Here is a 22,423-nt window from a genome sequence, read left to right as displayed (position 1 = left end):
TTCAAGTCAAAATTTCCAACATTTAGCTAAGAATTAGCAATGATAATTTTTTGACGCAAAAAGAAGCAAAATCAATCTTTATACAAAGCCCCTACATTACTTTCATGCATCTTTATGTTTCCTAAATGTTTAACTTCTGGAAAGTATTTGCCAATATCCAATACCTCTTAACGAAGGCAACAAATTAGGACAGAGGTACAAGTGTACCTTGTTTGTAAAGGTGTGTTGTTTTTTGAAAAATATGTTTTTATTGATTTCAGAGAAACATAGAAACACCAATGATGAGAGAGAATCATTGATCAGCTGCCTCCTGCACTCCTCCTACTAGGGATCAAGCCCACAACCCAGGCATGTGCCCCAACCAAGAATTGAACTGTGACCTCCTGATTCATAGGTGGATGCTCAACCACTGAGCCCCATAGGCGGGGAAGTAAAGGCTCTTCTTTGAAAGTATTAACGATAGCATTCTAAGAGTTCACTGGACAGGGTAGGTCTGTATTCATATGGCATGGGTTTAAAATAGCCAAGGAAGGCTGTGAGAGAACACTGTTTTGAAAGACTACAGGGTAGTTTTTTCTCCTGAAAAAGTTTCTTTCCTTTTATGTTTCAACAACTGAATTTTAAGTATGTCCATTGGGGTGTCAACCAGAGACCTGACAAATGGCCCCTTGTCCAGGTTCTCTGCCACCTGCATGTTCTTGTTATGTTTAACTCTTGCTTCCTTTGTCTCCTCTTCAGGATTTCATTTAGCCATTTAATGCCCAAGAGTGGCCGAACCACTTCAAACCTTCCATGGGACTGCAGGGTACTGTTGCTTCTACATAGGCACAGACAGGCTTCCAGATAAACAGACCTTGCCTCTTCCAGCACTTCAGATTCCCCTTGTCTTGGTTTAAAAAATTATTTCCCCCCTCTGTCCTTTGCACTAAAGGATCAACCACAAACATCACTGCATCGCCATCAGAAATTCACAATGTGCTCTTTGTTCTGAGAAGGGCAGCTCTAGGTGACAGTTCCAATCATCCCTTGGCCAGGTAAGACCATATAGTTCTGATTCAGTTATGAAGGATGAGGGTGAGCTAGACCCAGTTATGCAGCCAAATTCTGGTTAATAAAATGTTTTCAAGCACCCCTAATTTCGTGCAGGACATTCTATTTGCATGCTCTTCCCTTGCCTCTTAAGAATAAGGTGAGAATAGTAACCGAATACTGTTTAAATCTAGAAATGAGTGCATAACCTATGCTGACCGATTCAGGGGCTTAAACAGATGCCTCCTGACTGACATTGTTGGCAGGTATTGATTGGTTGAAGACGTTTTTAGCAGGAGTTCCATTCATGTGGACCAATGGCTACCTGTAAGAAGATGGCAGGCATATTGGGAACTCGGGGATGCGTGAAGGGGGATATCAGGTTTCAGTGGCTTTGGACAGAAGAGCAGACTCTGAGTTTAAGTGGGTCGTCACCTATTAAGACTTTTACCTTGGGATTGTTATTTAACTGACTCAGTTATTTTCTTGAAATTTCAGAGTAGTGTGTGGGCCAGTGTTAAGGCTCTGGCCAAATAACATGAAATATGAAGCACATAGAAACACAGGACCACCAGGGTCTTTCTGCATGGCTGAAATGTCAATGTCATGAGTTGTGATGACTTTCAACAGTATCATTAAAAGAACTGGTGTTCTTGCTGGTCTATCTCACCTTCCAACTCTTCACTTCCTTTCTTATACAACAAATTATGTTTATTAATTTTATGAACCCACTAACAACACACACTGACGATACCTCAAGTACAATATGCTTGACAGACTTCCTTCTAAATTAGAATAGATATCAATACCATAAGGCATATGCTTAAGTGCAAGAGATACAAATTACCTGTGATAGGACACTACTAGTATATAATCCAAGTCCACCTTTAAACAACAAAAATTCAGAACTATATGTCCATAGAAGTTGTATATGCATATATAAGGAGTGTGTGTGTGTGTGTGTGTGTGTGTGTGTGTGTACACACACACATTTATTTTAAAAAAGCAGAGTTAGCGAGTTAGCCCTGGCTGGTTGTTCAGTGGTTAGAGCATTGGCCCATGAACCGAAGGGTTCTGGGTTCAATTCCTGGCCAACGGCATGTACCTTGGTTGCAGGTTCCATGCCCAGCCCCAGTCAGGCATGTGTGGAAGGCAACCAGTTCCTGTGTCTCTCTCACATCGATGTTCCTTTTTTTCCTTCTTCTTCTTCTCTCTCTCTCTCCTCCCCTCCCTTTCACTCTCTCTAAAGATCAATGAAAAAAATATCCTCTGGTGAGGATTAAAAAATAAATAAATAAGCAGAGTTAAATGGTTTTACATACTGCACATCTATACCTCAGTACATGGAACCTAGTGTACACGAAAATGGGCTCTGATTAGGCAGAATCATGAACTCGGAAGCAGTTTGAATAAACCATCTTCCTAAAATCCCATATATTTCTTAAACATGGGACTTGGCAAAGGCTCAGAAGTCTCTCCTTGACACGAGAATATCATTAAAGCTTTTAAACCAGTGTTTTTCGAACTTTAGCATTCACCACAATCATCTGTTTGGCTTGTTAACAGATTACTGAGCTTGAGCACCCATTTCTGACTCAGTAGATCTGGAAACAGCTTGTGAATTTGCATTTCAAACAAGTTCCCAAGTTATGATGGACAATGTTTTGAGAACCTCTGATCTAAACCCAAGTCCTTGCTCTTAAAATATTATAAACTTTACTTATGTCTAATATAAGATAACTGGCTGAACTTTTAAAATTTGTAAGTTGCCCTGGCTGTCATTCAGCTGGTTGGGCATTATCCTGTGCACCAAAAGGTTGCTGGTTCAATTCCCAGTCCGGGCACATGTCCAGGTTGTGGCTCAATCGATATTCTACTCTCACATGGATATTTCTCTTTCTCCCTCTCCCTTCCTCTCTAAAAAGCAATAAAAGTATTTTAAAAATAAATAAAATTTGTAAATCTTTTTCTCAGGCTTCACATAACTTTAAAAAATAGTTACTGACAAGCAAGTGTATCTCAAAGCTCAGAAGCAACCCAAGCACCATCTCCTCTTTTATTTGGAGCTCTCCAAGGTTCTGATAGCTTCCAAGCCAAGCAGTTCTCGGATACTGTACCGAGATCATTAATGTTGAAAGTCAAGAGTGTGAACCTTGACTTTGATTCTCTGAGATTTCCTACAGTTATGACTTGGCCAGAGACCTTCCTTACACTCCCTCCCCAATGTACAAATATAAAAAGTGCAGAGAAGTCCAAGGCTACTTTCCACAAGATCACACAGTGATTCAAGTTGCTCTACTTGACTAAAAAAAGCTCCAGGTTTATACTATAAACACTCTTATTAGTGTTTTTGCTGACCAGCCAACTGACATTTCTCTCCCCCTTTGAAGAATCAACATTTGATATAAATAATAAGCATTACTAGCAAAAATTAGTAGCAATGATTACAACTATGGGAACCACATACTATGAGAATGGGTAAGTGAATTCTCTGAATCTTTCAGGTAGAGATTTTCATCATTAGAGAGGGGATATAGCTTAATTATATTAGATAGGACCTAAGTAATGCAATAGTGATTTTTTTAAAAAAAGTAAGGTGTGTGGCCCAGCTGGTGTAGCTCAGTGGTTGAGCACTGACCCATGCACCAAGAGGTCAGGACACATGCCTGGGTAGCAGGCTCCATCCCCAGTAGGGGGCATGCAGCAGCCAATTGATGTTTCTCATCTATGTTTCTAACAGTATTTCATTTTATTTTTCAAGTAATCATGTAAATCAGGTATGATTTCCCCCCACACAGATCTAAAAATCTACATGAATCACATAACTTGATATAAGTTAAAACAGTCAATAACTAAATACCAAAGCTGCAATGTCCCACTAATATCAGATTATTCATATATATGTTGTAAATTAACCCCTTATCAGATGTATCATTGTAAATTATGTTTTTCCCATACAGTGGGTTCCCTTTTCATTTTGATGGTGGTTTCTTTTGCTGTGCAGAAGCCTTTTATTTTGATGTAGTCCCATTTGTTTTTTTTCCTTTGTTTCTCTTGCCCTAGATGTTGTATCTGAAAATTTTGCTACTTGAGCCAAACCAGTTAGGGCAGTTTTTTCTTTCTTGATCTCATTGGTAAGCCATTCACTGTTTAACCCCTAGAGTGCTGGGAGTGCGATCGCGCTCCTCCTGTCTTTCGCCAAAAGTGCCGGAGCGCCATCGCGCTCCTCCTGCAGTGTCCAGTTCTAAGTCTGCTTTTATTAGTGATGATGATATTGCTAAATATGTCAATTCTTGCTGTGAAGATGACGATTTTGTGGAAGATATTGAATACGTAACTTCATTTATTTGTGACTCATAATTTTTTTCCTAAACTGCTGTAAAATCAGCAAAAATGCCTTGGCAATTTTAGCATAGTTCCTAGGATATTGGTTGGCACTCAAAGGGTTAATAACATGCTATTTAGCCTCCATGTGCTTGACTGTTTTGGGGTGTTTTTATTTGTTGATCGCTAGTTTTATGTGACTGTGATCCAAGATGATGCTTGATATGATTTCAATCCTCTTGAATGTGTAGAGACTTCGTTTGTGTTCTAGCATGTGCTCTATCTTTGATAATGTCCCATGTACACTAGATAAAAGAATGTATATTCTACAGCTCTGGGGTGAAATATTCTGTAAATGTCAATTAAATCCATTTGATCGAGTGTGTCATTCAGGATCACTGTCTCCTTGTTGATTTTTTTGTCTAGAACTATCCCATGATGTCAGTGGGGTGTTAAAGTTCCCTATTATGATTGAATTGCTGTCACTCTCTCCCTTTAAGTCCCCCAGAAGTTTTTTTTATATAATTGGGTGCTACTATATTGGGTACACATATGTTTACCAGGGTTTATTCTCTTTGTTGTATCAATCCCTTTAGTATTATGAAGTGGTCTTCATTTTGAAGTATATTTTGTCAATTATGAGTTTTACTATCCTTCCCAGCTTTCCTAACATTTCCATGTGCATGTAAAAAATTTTTCCATGCCTTCAACGCTTCACTTTCATCTGTGTGAATCTTTAGTTCGCACACACACACACACACACACACACACACACATTCTTATCCATTCAGCTACCCTATGTCTTTTAATTTGAATATTTAAGCCATTATTTAAGGCTATTATTGATAGATATTACCATTTTTACTCTTTATGCCTGTGTTCTGCCCTCTCTCTCTCTCTTTCATGTTACAATAGTCTTTGTAGCATTTCTTGCATTGCTGGTTTGGTGGTAATAAACTCTTAGTCATTTTTTGTCTGCAGAACTCCTAATTTCTTTCATTATGAATGATAGCCTTGGTTGATCGAGTAGTCTTGGATTCAATCCCTTGCTTTTCATTATTTTGTATACTTCATGTCATTCTCTTCTGGCCTGAAGTATTTCTATTGAGAAATCAGCTGACAGTCTAATGGGAGAGCCTTTGTAGGAAACTTTCTGTCTCTCTCTTGCAGCTTTTAAGATTGTGTCTTTAACATCTGCCATTTTAATTATGTGTCTTGGGGTGGGTTCTTTTGGGTTCCTCTTGTTCGGGACTCTGTGTTTCCTGGACTTGTGTGACTTTTTTCTTCCCCAGATCAGGGAAGTTTTCTGTCATTATTTCTTCAAAGAGGTTCTCTATTCCTTGCTGATTCTTCTACTTCTTGTACCCCTATTATATGAATGTTATGTTTCATGCTGTCCCAATGCTCCTTAAACTCTCCTACTTTTAATATTGTTTTCCAATTGCAGCTCTGAATGGGTATTTTATTCTACATTCTCTTCTAATTCGCTGATTCAGTCCTTAGTGTCTTCTAATCTATTGTTGCATCCTTCCAGGGTATTCTTTACTTCAGCTATGTCATTCTTCATTTTGATTGATTCTCATTCATTGCTTCATCTCGTTTCATGTTGGTGTAGTTATCATTAATTCCTTATAATTCTCATTAGTTGCTTGTAGATCTCCCTAAATTGTTTGAGCACCCTTATAACTATTCCTTTAATTCTTTATCTAACAAATTGCTTGCCTCCATTTCGTTTAGTTACCTTTCTGGCAAGTCCTCCTTTTCTTTCATTTGGGATTGTTTCTTTGTCTCCCCATTTTAGCAGTCCGTTAGTCTGGGGCACTGTTGAAATAGACAGAGTCATGGGGTCTGGCCTGTACATCCAGAGTTAACTGGTTGTGCTGGTTCGCTGTGGCAGGTCTGTGTCAAAGCAGTGGGGTCAGTCGTCCAAGGGCGTGCAGTCGTGCATTCTGGGTTGGGGTAGCAGCTCCCTGTGTCCAGGTGGTCCACATGTGAAGGTGGCAGGGCAGGCCTAGCACTGCTCAGCTGATGATAATGACAGGCCACTAGATGCTGCTCCACTGGTGAAGGGGTTGGGCCGGATGATGCTCCGCTGGTGGAGGGGTCGGGCTGGGCGGGGCGCTGCTCCACTGGCGGAGGGAGTGAGCTGGGCACTTCTCTGCTGGTAGAGGAGGAGGGGTTGGTCGGATGCCCCGCTCTCCAATATTGAAAACAATTATTTTAATCACTAAAATATAATCATCTTGGATTATTTAATAAACAAAATTATAAATGCTTTTGTATTCTTACATCTTTTACATCATTTCTATTATCCATTTCAGGCTCCTCTGTACAACCATGACAGGTAATGTTAAACATAGAAAATAAAGCAAATCTGACCAAGGTCCTATGCAGTCCAGTTCATTCCACCCAAAGCAAATTTTATTGCTTGCCAAGCACAGCCCTTTGTTCGAGGTTTTAGAAATCAGTACCTGCCACAGTCTTCTAAACTTGGGCCTCCCTCTATCAGGATTGCAGGATTATCTTCAAAGATGGGTTGAACTTGGAAAGTCAGGATACCCAGAGGCACCAGAAGCAATTCTCTAGCTCTGTTCCCAGAGCCCAAAATTCTTGGCTGATTCCTTATATTGCGTGTGTGTGTGTACACCTATGCACATGCGCACATGTACTGGAATGGGAATTTTTCTTAAAGGCTTACCCCATATTGTCACCCTAGTGGCTTTCTCCTCCTAATATCTTTGATTGATAAAACTGAAAAGTTTTGTGTGTGTGTGTGTTTTTTTTTAACAAATATTAGATCAGAGGCCTTTTTAAATGCTAATAAAATTCACTCCTTTTTACTGGAGCTCCACACTAACTTAAAATTATAAAATGTGTTTTTATTACTCTCATGGCTCTCTTTTCCAATCTTTTCCCTCTTCCTGGCACCTTCCCTCATCCCCATGCACAGTAGGCTTCATTATTTAAGCAACTCTGCCAGACCAAACCAGAAAAATGTCATAGCAGGTGTTCACATCTGTCTTTCACATCCAGATCTCCCTTTTCAATCAGCAGACAACCTATCATCTATCCTGCAATGTATCCATCCAAAAAAGAAATACTTTATTCTCACTGCTGATTCTATTATCAACCACACATGAATAGTAATGGATATTTTTTAATGCACATCAATATTTGTATCTTGTAACAATGAGGCATGACTGAGAAGCAGTATATCAAAGTAAACCATGCACCTTGTAGAGCCAGATGTCCTGGGTTTTAATTCTGACGCTTTCATTTGCTGGTTGCACTACCTTGAGCTCTTTACATCATCTTCCTTTAAAAAGAAGGTAAAGCCCTGGCCAGTTTTGGTCAGTGGATAGGGTGTGGGCCCATGGACCGAATGATCCAGGTTTGATTCCCAGTCAAGGGCATGTACATGGGTTGCAGGCCCAATCCCGACCCTGGTTGTGCATGTGCAGGAGGCAACATTGATGTCTCCCCCACCCACACACACATTTCCACTCTCTCTAAAAATCAGTGGGAAAAATATTCTCGAGTAAGGATTAACAACATCAACAAAATGTATGTATTACCTGCCTCATAAGATTCCTTTGTATTTTAACCCTTTGTAGCCATAAGCATTTATAGACACAAGCGGCAGACCTTTCCCACATGCCATGCGCGTCTATAACCGTAAACCTCACATATCAACTCTGGTCGCCCAATTTTAAAATCAAACTTGTTAGTGACATCTCTGGGTTTGTAAAGAAAATTATGGTAACCTAAGTTCGTAAATATTCCAGCACATGTGGAAGAAATTCCAATATCGATATATAGGGCTGCCACTCAGACACGTGAGAGATAAACACTGCGACACTTGAGACTTGTGTTATCATGAATTTCACACCTAAAATGGTAAACATGGTGTGTGCATTCTTCATTATTTTTTTTACAGATTTCGTCTTTGGCACATCAACAAAATTTAGTGTTTTCGAGGCTTTTCGTGTTGACGGTTTATTTTTATTTTGCACTCGCTTTTGTTGGTATTTCCGTAGAATTAAAATTATTATTTTATTATTGAATTTATTGTTGTAATACATTATATTGTGCAAATAAAATTCAATCCCCATAAATGGCATCAGATGAAGAAATAATTGAACCAAGCGCCTGCCAAGAAGAAGATGACATCCTTTATTCAACTCCAGAATCAGATGATTTTTTTAATTAAATTCAAAATATCATGGTGTGTGGGGATAGTTTCCACTTTGGATGTGTGGCAATTAACTGGTTAACATATGTAAAACACTATGGGATGTGGGCAAAATCAGTAAATGTTAAATATTTTATTATGCTTTTTACCCATAACTGTAGAAAAAAAAACTTTTAGTCTATTAAAATTTTCAGGAAATAAGCATGAGAAAATATTTTTATAGATAGGCAGTCCATGAAATTATATTACTGGGGTCAGATGGGAAGAAAATTTAGTCTTTTATGATAGACAGGGAGACAGATAAGATGCTAAAAGGTGTCAACTCTCAGGGCAGTGTGTTGTCACTGAAGAATCTTTCTGGAGATGCTAGTTGCTAAGTGAATGTGCTGAAGGCCTATTTATGGCAACTCATATTAGCACAACCAGGTGTGCTGCTGGTTATATGACAGTATCTTCTTTGTGTGGCCCCACAGGAGAGTTCTGAATGCTTCAGTACCAGGAAACATCCACTGAAATATGCACCGTAAAACCAACATTACTTTTTTGCTTTGTCTAATTATATCATGCCTAAAATATGTAACACTATGCATCAAATTTACCTCTTACTATACTATCTTTTATTTTCTCCCTGATTTCTTTTAACCCTAGTCTTTAATATATTGCACTGTGTTTTATTCAGTCACTCCAAACAACTTCTTTTCATAGTGGACATAAATAAATGCATATAGGCCCAAGGGGCACTCTCCTTGTACCTAAACTTCTCTTTGGTCTCTCTATCCCAGACTGCCAAATGATTATTTTGCTTTTGCCCAAAACACCTTGCATTATCTTAATATTTTCTGAGTTCTGGAGTTCTTTCTCCTTCCTGGATTAGTAGGTACCCAGATAATGGTTGACCATTTCAGCCCTAGTATCCACATTCACAGCTTCATCCAAAGTAAGGAGGGTCAGCTCAATCTCAAGAAAAGAGGAAAACTACTTAAAGATACCTGATCAGAATGTGGACTGCCTTCAATGCCTGGCCTTGCTAAACATCCCTGTTATAATCCCTCTAATTACCCCAAACTGGAATCCAGCCTCACCTGGAATGTGGTTCTCCACAAATTTGATACAATCAGCTTTTATACTTGTGATTTAAAAGTGTGATGTCATCTAATGGGATTTGTGCTCAATTTGACTTAATACATATCCTAGTGACAATTTTACAGGAAAATGATGTTCCTACAATGCATCCTTTTCACCAAGAAGTTTTACTATATAAACAAAGCAATGCTCTTCATTTGGGATCTTTTCCAACTCTTTCTAATCAAAACATGTTTGTCCTGCCAGTGCTAAGGGTCAATTACCATCATTTTTGTTTCATGAGAATAGCAAAGGACATTCCAAGATAATGAGATTGAAGCTGGGTGTTAGACCAACATGTGTCTCACTTTTGCTAAAAATCGAGTGCACTAGACAGGTTCACTTTACATTAAATAAATAGGATTTTTCTTCTTTTCCCAGTGTATACTGGTCAGCTTTATCAGACTGAGGAGGAGCCAGCTTCAAGTGTACTGAGGTATACAATAGAGTATACACACAGGCACTTTGCCAGGGTTTAAGATCTTGGCCACAGATACAAAACAGCAGAATTCAATTTACTTTGGGAGAGTTCCTCTCCCCCTCTAACAGATAACAAGAGGGCTCTACCCTACATATCCTTTCCCCTGAATTCTCCACACAACAGATTTCTCAATTTCACTGTACACACCAATAATTTTATTCTTGTATTTGATTCTGCATACAATTTTGAGTTCTACAAGATGGATGTCAAAAAAAAAATGCCCTGATATGTATGCTTTTAGCCACACTATCCATTCACTCATTTATTTACTCAGCAAATAATTACATACCTAACCACATGCTAGGTACTATACTAGGCAGTGAAATTAAAAGAAAAAAATTCCCCTGCTCTCAACGAGCATTATGTTTACTGAGCAACAGAGGGCAACAATCACAACTGAAAGCGGTCAGTGCCACACTGAGGGTGCAAACATGGCACAGGAGAGCTTGAGGTAAATAGTGCCAAGGACTTAAAGGGGTCAGAAAAAGGCTCGTAAAGGTAATCCTAAAGATGAGATTTGGAGAACAAGTTATGTTTTAACAAGTGGAAGAGAGAAGTAAAGGGCTATGTGAAGCCATGGAAGCATTAGAAAATAAGACGTAAGTTAGAGAGTTGCAAGGAGCTCATTATTATAGCTGAAAGTATGAAGACAGGAATTGGGGGTGTGAGGTGTTGGGACTATAAGAACTATATGGTGAATGAGTTGAAGCTTCTGTTCCTCAGGAGCTTAGAGTCAAGAAAAGTAAATTCTCTCCAAAAGGTCATTTCAGTAAGGCTGGTATCATAGTGAAAGAACACACAGGGAACTGTGGCTGGACAGGCACAACAAATGTTAAAATTTTATCCTATTCACAACAGAGTCTTTGAAAAATTCTAAATCGGTAATGACTACAACAGTAGACAACGGACCGGAAGGCATGAAGCTAGAGCAGAAGGGCCAATAAAGAGGTTTCTGCCAAACCCCAGGCAAGCAATATGATAGGGCTGCACTAGGCCACCTTACTGTGGCAATTTTGCAATGTCTTTTTCTAGTGAGGCTAGTGGGGATTCTTTCAAATCTATCATAAAAGAAGAAAAAGAAAAATCCAGAGCAATATTATTTGAAGTTTCTTGTATTTAAGGGCTTAAAAGGAGTTATATAAAAAAATAACTTTTTAAGCTTTCCTGTAAAAAATAACACCTAAATAACACAAGATTAAGTTTTACTACAGATAACCTTAAAGCCAATAATAATCACAAAGGTAAGCAAATTGTGGAAAATCAATTTGATAAAAAAGTAGTATACATTGAAAATGAAAATAAGAGACTATGTAATATAAAAACTTGAGAAACTTAAAAAAAAACATAAGTAGAAAAGCAGAATAAAAAATTGTATGTATAGTATGAAATTGCATAGTATATAGAATATATATGCTGATAGACTAAAAGGTTAAAATAATTTTCTGTTATTTTTATTCAAATTTCTTACAATAGAATAAAATGAAAAAAACAAAACAAAACAAATAAACACCAATACAAAATTAATGTTTACTCTATCCAATGGGCCTGACCTGGATGGTTACACCCAATTTCTTCCTTCTTGGTTTCCTAGAATAGATTTTACAAATAGTCCTATTGTCTGGCTATACTATTATTAAAATAAAATAAAAAATGGATACTTTAGCTTGACAAATTCTTAAAATTCCTATTGTGAACAGTTATCTCCTTCCTGATGCAAAGATAAGGCAACTTCAATAAGCTAAAGGAACTCAAAATGAAAGAACACAGAGGAAACATATCACAAATAATGTATGCATGTGTGTTTTTCTTGAGTGCTTCAGTCTCTGGAAAATGGTTATGACACCTAACAGACTTATAAGTCATTTAAAAACAACTGAATCAGTCAACAAACATGCCATTCATTGAGCATCTATAAGCCATGCACTTTATTCTAAAGATAAAAAAACAAAAGAAAACAGTCTTCGGTCCTCAAGGAACTCACAGTTTAAAAGGAGAGAAAGAATGGCTGCATATAACTGCAATGACATATGGTGAATCCTCTAATAGAGGTATGTACAAAATACTGAGATAAGCAAAGAAGATAGGTAGAATGAGAAAAGTAGGTAAACTTTATAAGTGAGTTAGGCCTTAAATGAGCTATAAGAAGGGAAAGAAGACTTGAATAGCACATGCAAGTAATTGTGACATGTAAAGCAAGGCAAATGTGTATGATTTTTAGTTAGTGCCTATGTTGCAGAGAGTAAGGGAATAAACAACAGAAAATGAGGTTAACAGAGCTATCAGGGAATAAATCACAAAGTAGCTTGTATTCAAAATGGAGAATCCGGCTATTACTAAATTCTGTCAAAAAACATCAATTACAAATGCACCATGACTTTATGTACAGTAAGGAAGAAAAAAAAAAACTTTATGCTGGAGTCTATTAGGAGACTTCATAGTATACTCCTACATAAAGCATGCTCTACCAAAGGGCAACAACCTCAGTGTACGGTAAGAAAATAAACTGGTCATGCAGAAAGGAAAAGCAAAGAACTCTGTATTTCTCTACTTGCCCTTAGGTAGAAGGAAGGGGAAAATCTCCCTCTGAGAACTAAACTCCAAGCAGGTCTATAGTCTGAACTAAAGCTACCAGTGTGGTACAAAAACAAACAAAGAAAACAAACAAGACAAGAATTTAAAATGCTCTCAGATTGGCAAGTGTCTCAGATGCCTGGCAGAAACAAATGTAAATTCTCTTTAGTTAAACCAAACTTCAATCCAGGTCAATAACAATTTAAAAATGCAATCTCATTTCAAAGATGACAAATGAAAAAATATTCATCGTGGAATCTACTTAAAACACAGATATTATAGTCCTGTGACTAATAATCTGAAGATGTTTCAGAATTACTTGAGGAACTGCTAAAACATTCTTTATAACAGTTGCATACCAGAGATTATTAGATAGGTAGGCCTAAACAAAATGCTGGAATCTCTATTCTAACAAACTACCCGATGGTGGGTGCGTGTGCGTGCACCATTAGACAAGACAGTAGCATGTCTGTGAGGAGTTGGTTGAAAACTCCTACTATCCTATATAATAAAAGCGTAGTATGCAAATTGTCCCCTCGACTGGAGTTCTTCTGGAAGTTCGACCAGGGGGCGGGCCAGCCAGGGGAAGGGAGGGAGGCCCTGGTGCTGGCAAGCGGCTGGGGGAAGGGAGGGAGGCTCTGGCTAGCAGCAGTGGCAGGCGTCCAGGGGAATGGAGGGAGTACCTGGCTGGCAGCCAGCAGCCACTAGGGACCCTACCAGTGCACGAGTTTCATGCACTGGGCCTCTAGTAGACAATAAAGAACAGTAGGATTTAGACTGACACTTCGGGAAGACACTCTGGTGCTGATGGACTTTGTGAATAGATGAATTAGAAAAGGGTAAGGAGATGGGGGTAGTAATATAATAATTAGGAGGTTATTAAAAGAGGCAAGAGATGGTGATCATTTAATTAGTAACAATGGAAAAAACGAGTGTATAAAGGAGGCAGAATTAGAATTTTATAAAAACTAGTGCTATACAAAATCCTACACTACATTAATATCAAATGCTCCAAATGCAACTAACACTCAAAATGATCTCCAAGTTCAGATATAAGCACAGAGAGATTTTATTACTTAATGTTTTACATTTCTATTAATCAGTATATACAAATTAAAAAATGTAAATCTCTTTGGGCAAAAGAGAGAAAGAATTTTAAATTACAAACAGAAAATAATGAATTAAAAAACTTACGCTGAATATGAATGAACTGTTTGGGTTGTTTAAACTCTCCTTTGTACAAGCGATTGTAATAGTTGACGTTGCTCTCTGCCTCAGGAACTGGAATGACCATGCTCTCTTTTTTCTCTCTAAACACTTGCTGTGCTGAAATAGCTCGCTGTAAGTGATGTTCCTGGAAAATGTAAAGTAGGCAACATAAGTTGTTTTAATAATGTTACTTTAATGCATAATTATATTTAAGTTTTACTTGGTTTAATAATAGAAAGGTGCTTTAAGAATCAATTATAAACAGTTCCTTTGCCGCAAAATTAGGAAAACATTGCCGTTGCTCTCCTTTAATACTTGTGGTTCATACTTAGATGTCACCTTAGATCAGCGGTTCTCAACCTGTGGGTCGTGACCCCTTTGGGGGTCGAACGACCCTTTCACAGGGGTCGCCTAAGACCATCGGAAAACACATATATAATTACATATTGTTTTTGTGATTAATCACTATGTTCAATTTGTAACAATGAAAATACATCCTGCATATCAGATATTTACATTACGATTCATAACAGTAGCAAAATTACAGTTATGAAGTAGCAACGAAAATAATTTTATGGTTGGGGGTCACCACAACATGAGGAACTGTATTAAAGGGTCGTGGCATTAGGAAGGTTGAGAACCACTGCCTTAGATGATTACAATTTTAATAAGTAGAATTTTTAAAGATTAAATATATACATATTCTTCACAAGCTAGAATTTAACATCTTAATTACAAGAAAATTGATCCCTTGTTTGCTAAAGTGACTGAGGTGTTTGTCACCAATACCAAGTTACAAACAAATATGCAAATGGCAAGAAAATAATTTTTATTGCAGATTTTAAGTGTCTTCTGCATTTATATTGCAAAAACTTCAACAATACAAAATTCTGGATAATTCAAAGAAAGATAAAATGATACTCAACAGACAAAGTTAAACAAAAACTTCTTATAAAATATACCAGATTCTAATACTTTCAATCACCTCCCACTTAATGCATACTTTCTCCCTTGACCCACAGTGGACCATTCCCCTCTAACCAGCTATACCTTGTGGAAGGAAAATTAGGTTATCTTACCCCCCAAGAATTCCCCTTCATATTCAGATTAAACGTTTTTTAAAATCCCCTAAAACAAAACAAATTGGAAAGAGAGCAGCAAGAAAAGCCCAGATGGAAGGAAATAATAAAGATCAGAGCAGAAATAAATGACAGAGAGACTAAAATACTGGTACAAAACATAAATGAATCCAAGAGGTGATAAACAAGAAAAGATAAACAAGATTGATGAACTCTTAGCCAGACTCATTGAGAAACAAAGAGAGGGGACCCAAATAAATAAAATTAGAAATGAAAGAGGTGAAGTAACAACAGACACCACAGAAATACAAAGGATTGTAAGCAAATACTATCAACAACTATATGCCAACAAACTGGAAAACCTGGGAAAAATGAACAAATTCCTAGAAACATATAAATCTTCTAAAACTGAATCAGGAAGAATCAGAAAACCTGAATAGGCCAATAACAACTGATGAAAATGAAGAAATTAAAAAGCTCCCAGCAAACAAAAGATCTGGACCTGATGGATTTACAGGAGAATTTTACCAAACAGGAGATTTCAATAATAGATAGATCAATCAGACAGAATATCAACAAAGAAAAAGGACTTAGACAACACTACAGATCAACTGAACTTAACGGAACATTCCATTCAACAACAGCAGAACACTCATTCTTCTCATGCACTCACAAAACATTTCCCAGGATAGATCACACGCTACGGCACAAAACAAGTTTTATCAAATTTAAGAAGACTGAAATCATACCAAGTATCTTTTACAATCACAACAGAATGAAACTAGAAATCAACAGCAACAGGAAAAGTGAAAAATTCACAAATGCAGGGGTAGGCAATAGTAGGTTTACAGCTGCTCATATGAAAAATAATACAATTATTAATAAATAACACAACAGTAAACTCTGTTTTGTGTATTCACAACTGTAAGCCTAATTTTCCCCACCCCTGGACATGAAAACTGAACAATACACTTTTGGACAACCAAAGGATAAAAAGAAATTACAAGAGAATTTAGAAAATATTGACACAAATGAAAACAAAAATTCAAAATTAAACTTAAGGGATGTAGCAAAAGCAATATTATGAGGGAAGTTTATAGCACTAAAATCCTATCTACATTAAAAAGATTTCAAATCAACAACCTAACATTACATTTCATGAAACTAGAAAAAGAACAAACAAAATGTAAATTAGCAAAAGAAAGACTATATTAGAGGAGAAATAAAATAGAAAATAAAAACAGGGGGAAAAATCAATGAAACAGAAAGTTGTTTTGAAAAGATCAATAAAATTGACAAACCCTTAGTTACTGAACTAAATAGGAGTAAACCCAAATACTAGAAATCAGAAATGAGACATTAAAAATGATGTCACATAAATAAAGAGAATTATGAGACTACTATGAACAATTATACACCAATGAATTGGGTAATCTAGAAGAAACAAATAAATTTCTAGAAACATGCAACCTATCAAGATTAAATCATGAAAATAAAAAGTCTGAACAAACCTGTAACTAGAAAAGCTCATGGCTAGATGGCTTCACTGGAGAAAGAATTAACAACAATCCTTCTTAAACTCTTAAAAAAAAAAACAACAATTAAAGAAGCCCAGCCAGTGTTGCTTATTGGATTGAGCATCATCCCATGCACCAAGAGGTCACAGATTCAATGAACAGTCAGGGCACATGCCCGGGTAGCCACTTGATCTGTGGTAGTGGGCAAGCAGGAGGCAGCCAATCAATGTTTTGCTCTCACACTGATGTTTCTATCTCTCTCCCCCTTCCTCTCTTAAAATAAATAAATAAATAAAAAACATTTTTAAAAAATTAAAGAAAAGGGACAATTTCCAAGTCATTTTATGAAGCCAATATTACCAATACCAAAATCGGACAAAAATACTGCACGGAGGAGGGTGAAGGAAGGAGGAAATGGGTTAAGGTAGTCAAAAGGTATAAACTCACAGTTACAAGATTAATAAAATTCTGGGGATGTAGAATATGGTGACTATATATCATGACCAAGTGGGATTTATTCCTGGAATGCAAGATACAAAAATTTATCAATATAATGCATCATAATAAAACAATGAAGGACAAATACCACCATGATCATTTCAATTAATGCATTAACAAAATTCAACATTCTTTCATGGAAAGAAAAACACTCAACATACTAGGAATAGAAGAAAATTACTTCAACTAGTAAACAAATTAGAACTAATAAATTTAACAATGTTACAGGATATGTCAACACACAAAAATCAGTTGTTCTTATATACTAACAATGAGCAATCTGTAAAGAAATTAAGAAAACAATCCCATTTACAACAGCATTGAAAAGAGAAAAATACTTAGAAAATAAACTTAACCAAGGAGGTGAAAGAATTATACATGAAAAACCACAAAACACTGCTGAAAGAAATTAAATAAGACATAAGTAAAAAGGAAAGACAAATTTGTTTTCATGTATTGAAAGACCATTTAAAAAAAAGAAATACCATATGATCAAGCAATCCAACTTCTGGGTACATATACAAAGAAATGAATATGAGATTTCCAAGAGATATTTGCACACCCATGTTCACAAGAGCCAAGTGGTAAAAACAATCCAAGAGTTTATTGACAGATGAATGGATAAACAAAATGTGGTATATACATGTAATGGAATATTACTCTGCCATAAAAAGAAAGAAATCCTGACACATGCTACAACTTGGATAAACCTTATGAACATTATGCTAAATGAAATAACCCAGCCACAAAAAGACCAACACTGCATCATTTCACTTATAAACGGTATAAAGTAGTCAAATTTATAGAAACAAAAATTGGTTGCCAGGGGTTTGAGGGAGGAGGAAAAAGGGAAGATGTTGTTTACTGAACAGAGTTTCAATTTTTAAAAATGAAAATAGTTCTAGATATCTGTTGTAATAACAGATAAAAATTTAGTGGTTTGTTTTTTCGCATGTATAGAACACCTCAATTCAGATTAGCCATATTTCAAGTGCTCAAAAGCCACAAATGACTAGTGGCAACATATTGGATAGTGTGGTCCATCTTCACATGGCTTCCTTCAACCAAGACTGGAAAACTTCAGCAAAATTCTGTATAGACAAACACACATATTTCAAAGATGGGGAAAGGCTGGAAGACTAATATTCAAAATCTGCACATCAAAGTGGAAATAATGCAGCTAAAAATGGGAGAATGAATAAAACCTTCTCAAATACCAAATATAATCCTATATAATAAATGCCTAATGTTCTAAGTGTCTGGTCGGCCATTCAACCAATCAAAGCATAATATGCTAATGATATGCTAAGGCCGCTCAACCGCTTGCTATGATGTGCACTGACCACCAGGGGGCAGACGCTCCAACTGGTAGGTTAGCTTGCTGCTGGGGTCCAGCCAATTGGGACTGAATGAGATGGGCCAGACATACCCTGGAGCCCTTCCATGGCCCCTCCCTGGCTGGCCAACCTCCTGCATCCCTCCCCGGCCCCGATCGTGCACTGGTGGGGTCCCTCAGCCTGGCCTCTCACAATCTGGGCTGAGGGACCCTGCTCCCCCCAAGTGCACAAATTTCGTGCACCAAGCCTCTAGTCTTTTTAGAAACGAGCAAAAAGTAAAAACAGCCAATATAACAAAAATTTTAAAAATTAAATATGAAAGAATTGAGATCAAACATATTTAGTCACAGCAATAAATGTAAATGGTCTTTACTCATCTATGAAAACAAGACTCAACTATATGCTTATACAACACACACACACACACACACACACACACACACACACACACACACACAGTAGGTTCAAGTTATTCAGAAAGAATAAAATTAAAGGCACAGATGAAAGTTTACTATGTAATAGAAGACAATAAGGCATCAGACCTTAATATCAGACTAGTAGAATTCAAGCCAAAGAACAATAAGCATGACCTATAAACCACAATTCACAACAAAGATTTTGAATATCTACATATCATTTGTAAATATCTATATCTATGTATTGTGAGTATATACAGGGTATCCCAAAAAATGTATACACACTTTAATAGCTGATAGCTCAATTTTGAAAATGAAATGATTTTAATAAACACTGCCTTTATAATTATTCAAAGTGTGTATACATATTTGGGGACACCCTATATTTGAATATCTATGTAATTTATGATTATCTATACATCAAATAACATAGTAACCATTTTACAAAGCAAAGCTACAGGATATGCAAGTAGTAATAGGTAAGAAACAGTAATAATCAGTAACTTTAACACAACACTCAGCATAAGGCAAATCAAGGGGACAAAAAATAATCATGGACCTACCTATGCAACTTAATAAGGCAGACTTAAACTGTTTATATCAAACTTTACACCGAAAGCCCCTTCTTATCAAGTGCCAATAGAACTTTCATAAAACTGATCAGATAGTAGTTAAGAATTACAAAGATAAGGTATTACAGATGGCGTAGAAAGTATAAGGACAAAGTGAAAATTCTCTGAGCATATACCCTTTGTATTGTTTTGAATTTTAGAACCATGTTAATGTTTCATGTAATCCTATATAGTAAGAGGCTAATATGAAAGTCGACCAAACAGCTGAACGACCGGTCGCTATGACGTGCACTGACCACCAGGGGAGTGCCACTCAGCCAGAAGTCGGGGCTCATGGTTGGTGAGCACAGCAGCGGTGGCGGGAGCCTCTCCCACCTCAGCACGCTAAGGATGTCCAACTGATGGCTTAGGCCCGCTCCCCACTGGACCTAAGCTGTCAGTTGGACATCCCCTGAGGGCTCCCGGACTGTGAAAGGGCACAGGCCAGGCTGAGAACCCCCACCCCCGCATGAATTTTGTGCACCAGGCCTCTAGTCTAAAAATAATTAAAATCAATGAGGATGTGGGGAGAACCCAAAATAGAATGCAAAGAGAAACAAATAGAAAACTCACTTATTAGAAATGAATACCCATATACCTACCAGGAAGGGGATGGAAAAGAAAGGAATTTAAGTTCCTTTGGAAAATAATGATATGAGACTCATCTGTAAAATTTAGTTAAGATATACTTTAAAGGTTTATTGTGTTGGTTATGTAAGTTAAAGTGTTCAGAATAGTCCATGACATAAGGAATAAAAGTTTCTTGTTTTTATTAAAACATATCACAAAGGTACAATATTCAAAATAGTGGAATTTTAAGAACAAAAGCAAAAAAATTTAGAAATCTTGACAATTAAAAACCTTTTTCAACACCCATTCAAAACAAAACTTTCTCTGAAAGAAATGTGTTCAAGCTAATAAAGAGCAAGCACCTATGAAAAACCTATATCTAACATCATACTTAATGGTCAAAGAGTGAGTGCTTTCCTCCTAAGATCAATAACAAACTAATAAGGAAGTCTGTTCTCACTACTTCTAGTCCACATTTTACCAGAAGTTTTAGCCAGTGCAGTGAGGGAAGAAAAAAATAAAAACATACAGATTGGAAAAAAAAGGTAAAACTATTTGCACATGATATGATCATGTAGGGAGAAAACCCTAAGGAATCTTAACAGAGCTGATAAAATTAAAAGGTAAATTTAACAAAAGATTGCAAGCCAATAATAAAAATTCAATTTTATTTCTATACATTAGCAACTGAAAAATGAGAAAAAAAGCAGTATCATTTATAACAGCATCAGAACTAAACATTTAGGGTTTAACAAAATATAGGCCAAACTTGTACAGCAACATAAATTGAGAAATATAACATGGTCATGGATTGGAAGGTTCAATAACAAAAAACAAAAAAAAAACTTTCTCAAGTAAATTTCACCCTAAACTGATCTAGATATAGACTCATCATAATCCTAATAAAACCCCAATAGGCTTAAAAAAAACCCCACAGAAATGGACAAGCTGATTCTAAAAGTCATATGGAAAGGCAAAAGAAATAGAATAGTCAAAACAATCTTGAAAAAATTTTTTTAAGAGAATTTGAAGAACATGCACAATTTGATTACAAGCTAAATCATAAAGCTAAGTTAACAACAGTGTGTTACTGGCATAAAGATAAACATATAAAGCAATGGAGATAAAAGGAGTCTAGAAACAGACCCACATACACACAGGTAATGAATTTTAGACAAAGATGCCAATTACATGGGGGTAAGAAGTCTTTTCATCAAATGGTCTGGACATGAGCTGGTAAAAAAAAAAAAAAAAAAAAAAATTGAGCCCAATATTCCTACCTCATACTACACTCAAAAATTAACTCAAAATAGATCACAGATTTAAACATAAAGCCTAAATTATAAAATATCTACAGAAAATATGGGAAAAAATTTTAGTGACCCTGGATTTGGCAAAGATTTCTCAGGACATAAAAAGCACAAATTATAAATGGAAGAATTAATAAGCTGAACTTCCTCAAAATAAAAAAATTTTGCTTTTCAAATTACATTAAGAAAACAAAAAGATAAGCCAGACTGGGGAAAAATACTCACAATATATGTGAGAAAACTTGTATGTAGAATATACAATGAGGCAAAGTAGGTTTATAGTTTTGAGTACACAAAAGATGTGTGCTTGCATGATTATTGTATTATTTTCCATACAAACAACTGTATAAAAAGAACTCTTATAACTCAATAAGAAAACAATTTAACTTTTAAAGAAAGCAGACACTTCATGAAGATACAGGAATGGCCAATAAACACTTTAAAAGATGCTCAAAATCTTTTTATCAGGGAAATCTGTATACATAAAAGGCTAATATGCTGTGTCCAACCAGTCGCTATGATGCACACTGACCACCAGGGGGCAGATGCTCAATGCAGAAGCTGCCGTAACGCGCACTGGCACCATGAACCTGGGGCCCACAAAGCAACATTCGGCTTCCCCCAAGTGGGACATAGGCCCTGCCACCACCCCAGAGTGACAGCCCATCAAATCGCAACAGATGCTGCCGAGACACCATGGCGTGAAATGCGGCCCACAGCCCAGCCCAGCCCAGCTCGGAAATGGTCGCTGTGGGAGCCGGGTAATGACGTCACATAGCAACGTCCGGCTTCCTCTCCCTAGTGATGACTAACCTCCTTGCAGTTTCTTCAACCCAGGAACACGACTTGCTTTATAGCCAGGTGCAAACATTTCACACTTTAACCAATGTCTGTGAAGCGTTTTCCCATGCCTCATCTCATTTGATCCTCATAGAAGTCCTGGAGCAAGTAGACAGGAGACTCGGTAGAATACTATGTTCTTTTCATTAGCCGGAAAACAGAGATTTAGAAAGCTTAGAAACTTGACCCGACTGAAAAGAAGTAATGGTGGGCCTTGAAAATGACTTCAGGTTTTCTCACTGCACAGAATATAGTCAAACACTGCTGCAGTTAAATATTTTACCCTTTGTTCTCCCTGCATGATCTACAATAATAAT

General features: G+C 36.9%; 1 protein-coding gene across 8 annotated transcripts in view; it reads right to left on the bottom strand.

Annotated features, from left to right (window-relative positions):
- The window catches only part of EPC2 (enhancer of polycomb homolog 2 (Drosophila)), a 123,635-nt gene that overhangs the window by 63,107 nt on the left and 38,105 nt on the right, over positions 1 to 22,423 (bottom strand). For 4 of the 8 annotated variants that reach the window (XM_005859290.2, XM_005859291.2, XM_005859293.2 and 1 more), the window contains exon 2: positions 13,914 to 14,073. The exons of 1 other annotated variant lie outside the window; for it this stretch is intronic. In XM_005859290.2, the coding sequence (XP_005859352.1) occupies positions 13,914 to 14,073 (160 nt within the window). Of the gene's footprint in view, positions 1 to 13,913; positions 14,074 to 16,971; positions 17,041 to 22,079; positions 22,122 to 22,389 lie in introns of those variants that run through there. 3 more of the 8 variants (XM_014534028.1, XM_014534029.1, XM_014534027.1) reach the window with 3 other exon arrangements.

This window comes from Myotis brandtii, unplaced genomic scaffold (genome assembly GCF_000412655.1).
Source record: "Myotis brandtii unplaced genomic scaffold, ASM41265v1 scaffold125, whole genome shotgun sequence".
Lineage (NCBI taxonomy): Eukaryota > Metazoa > Chordata > Mammalia > Chiroptera > Vespertilionidae > Myotis > Myotis brandtii.
Note: the sequence above shows the minus strand (reverse complement) of the source record. Positions and strands in the feature narration are given on the sequence as shown.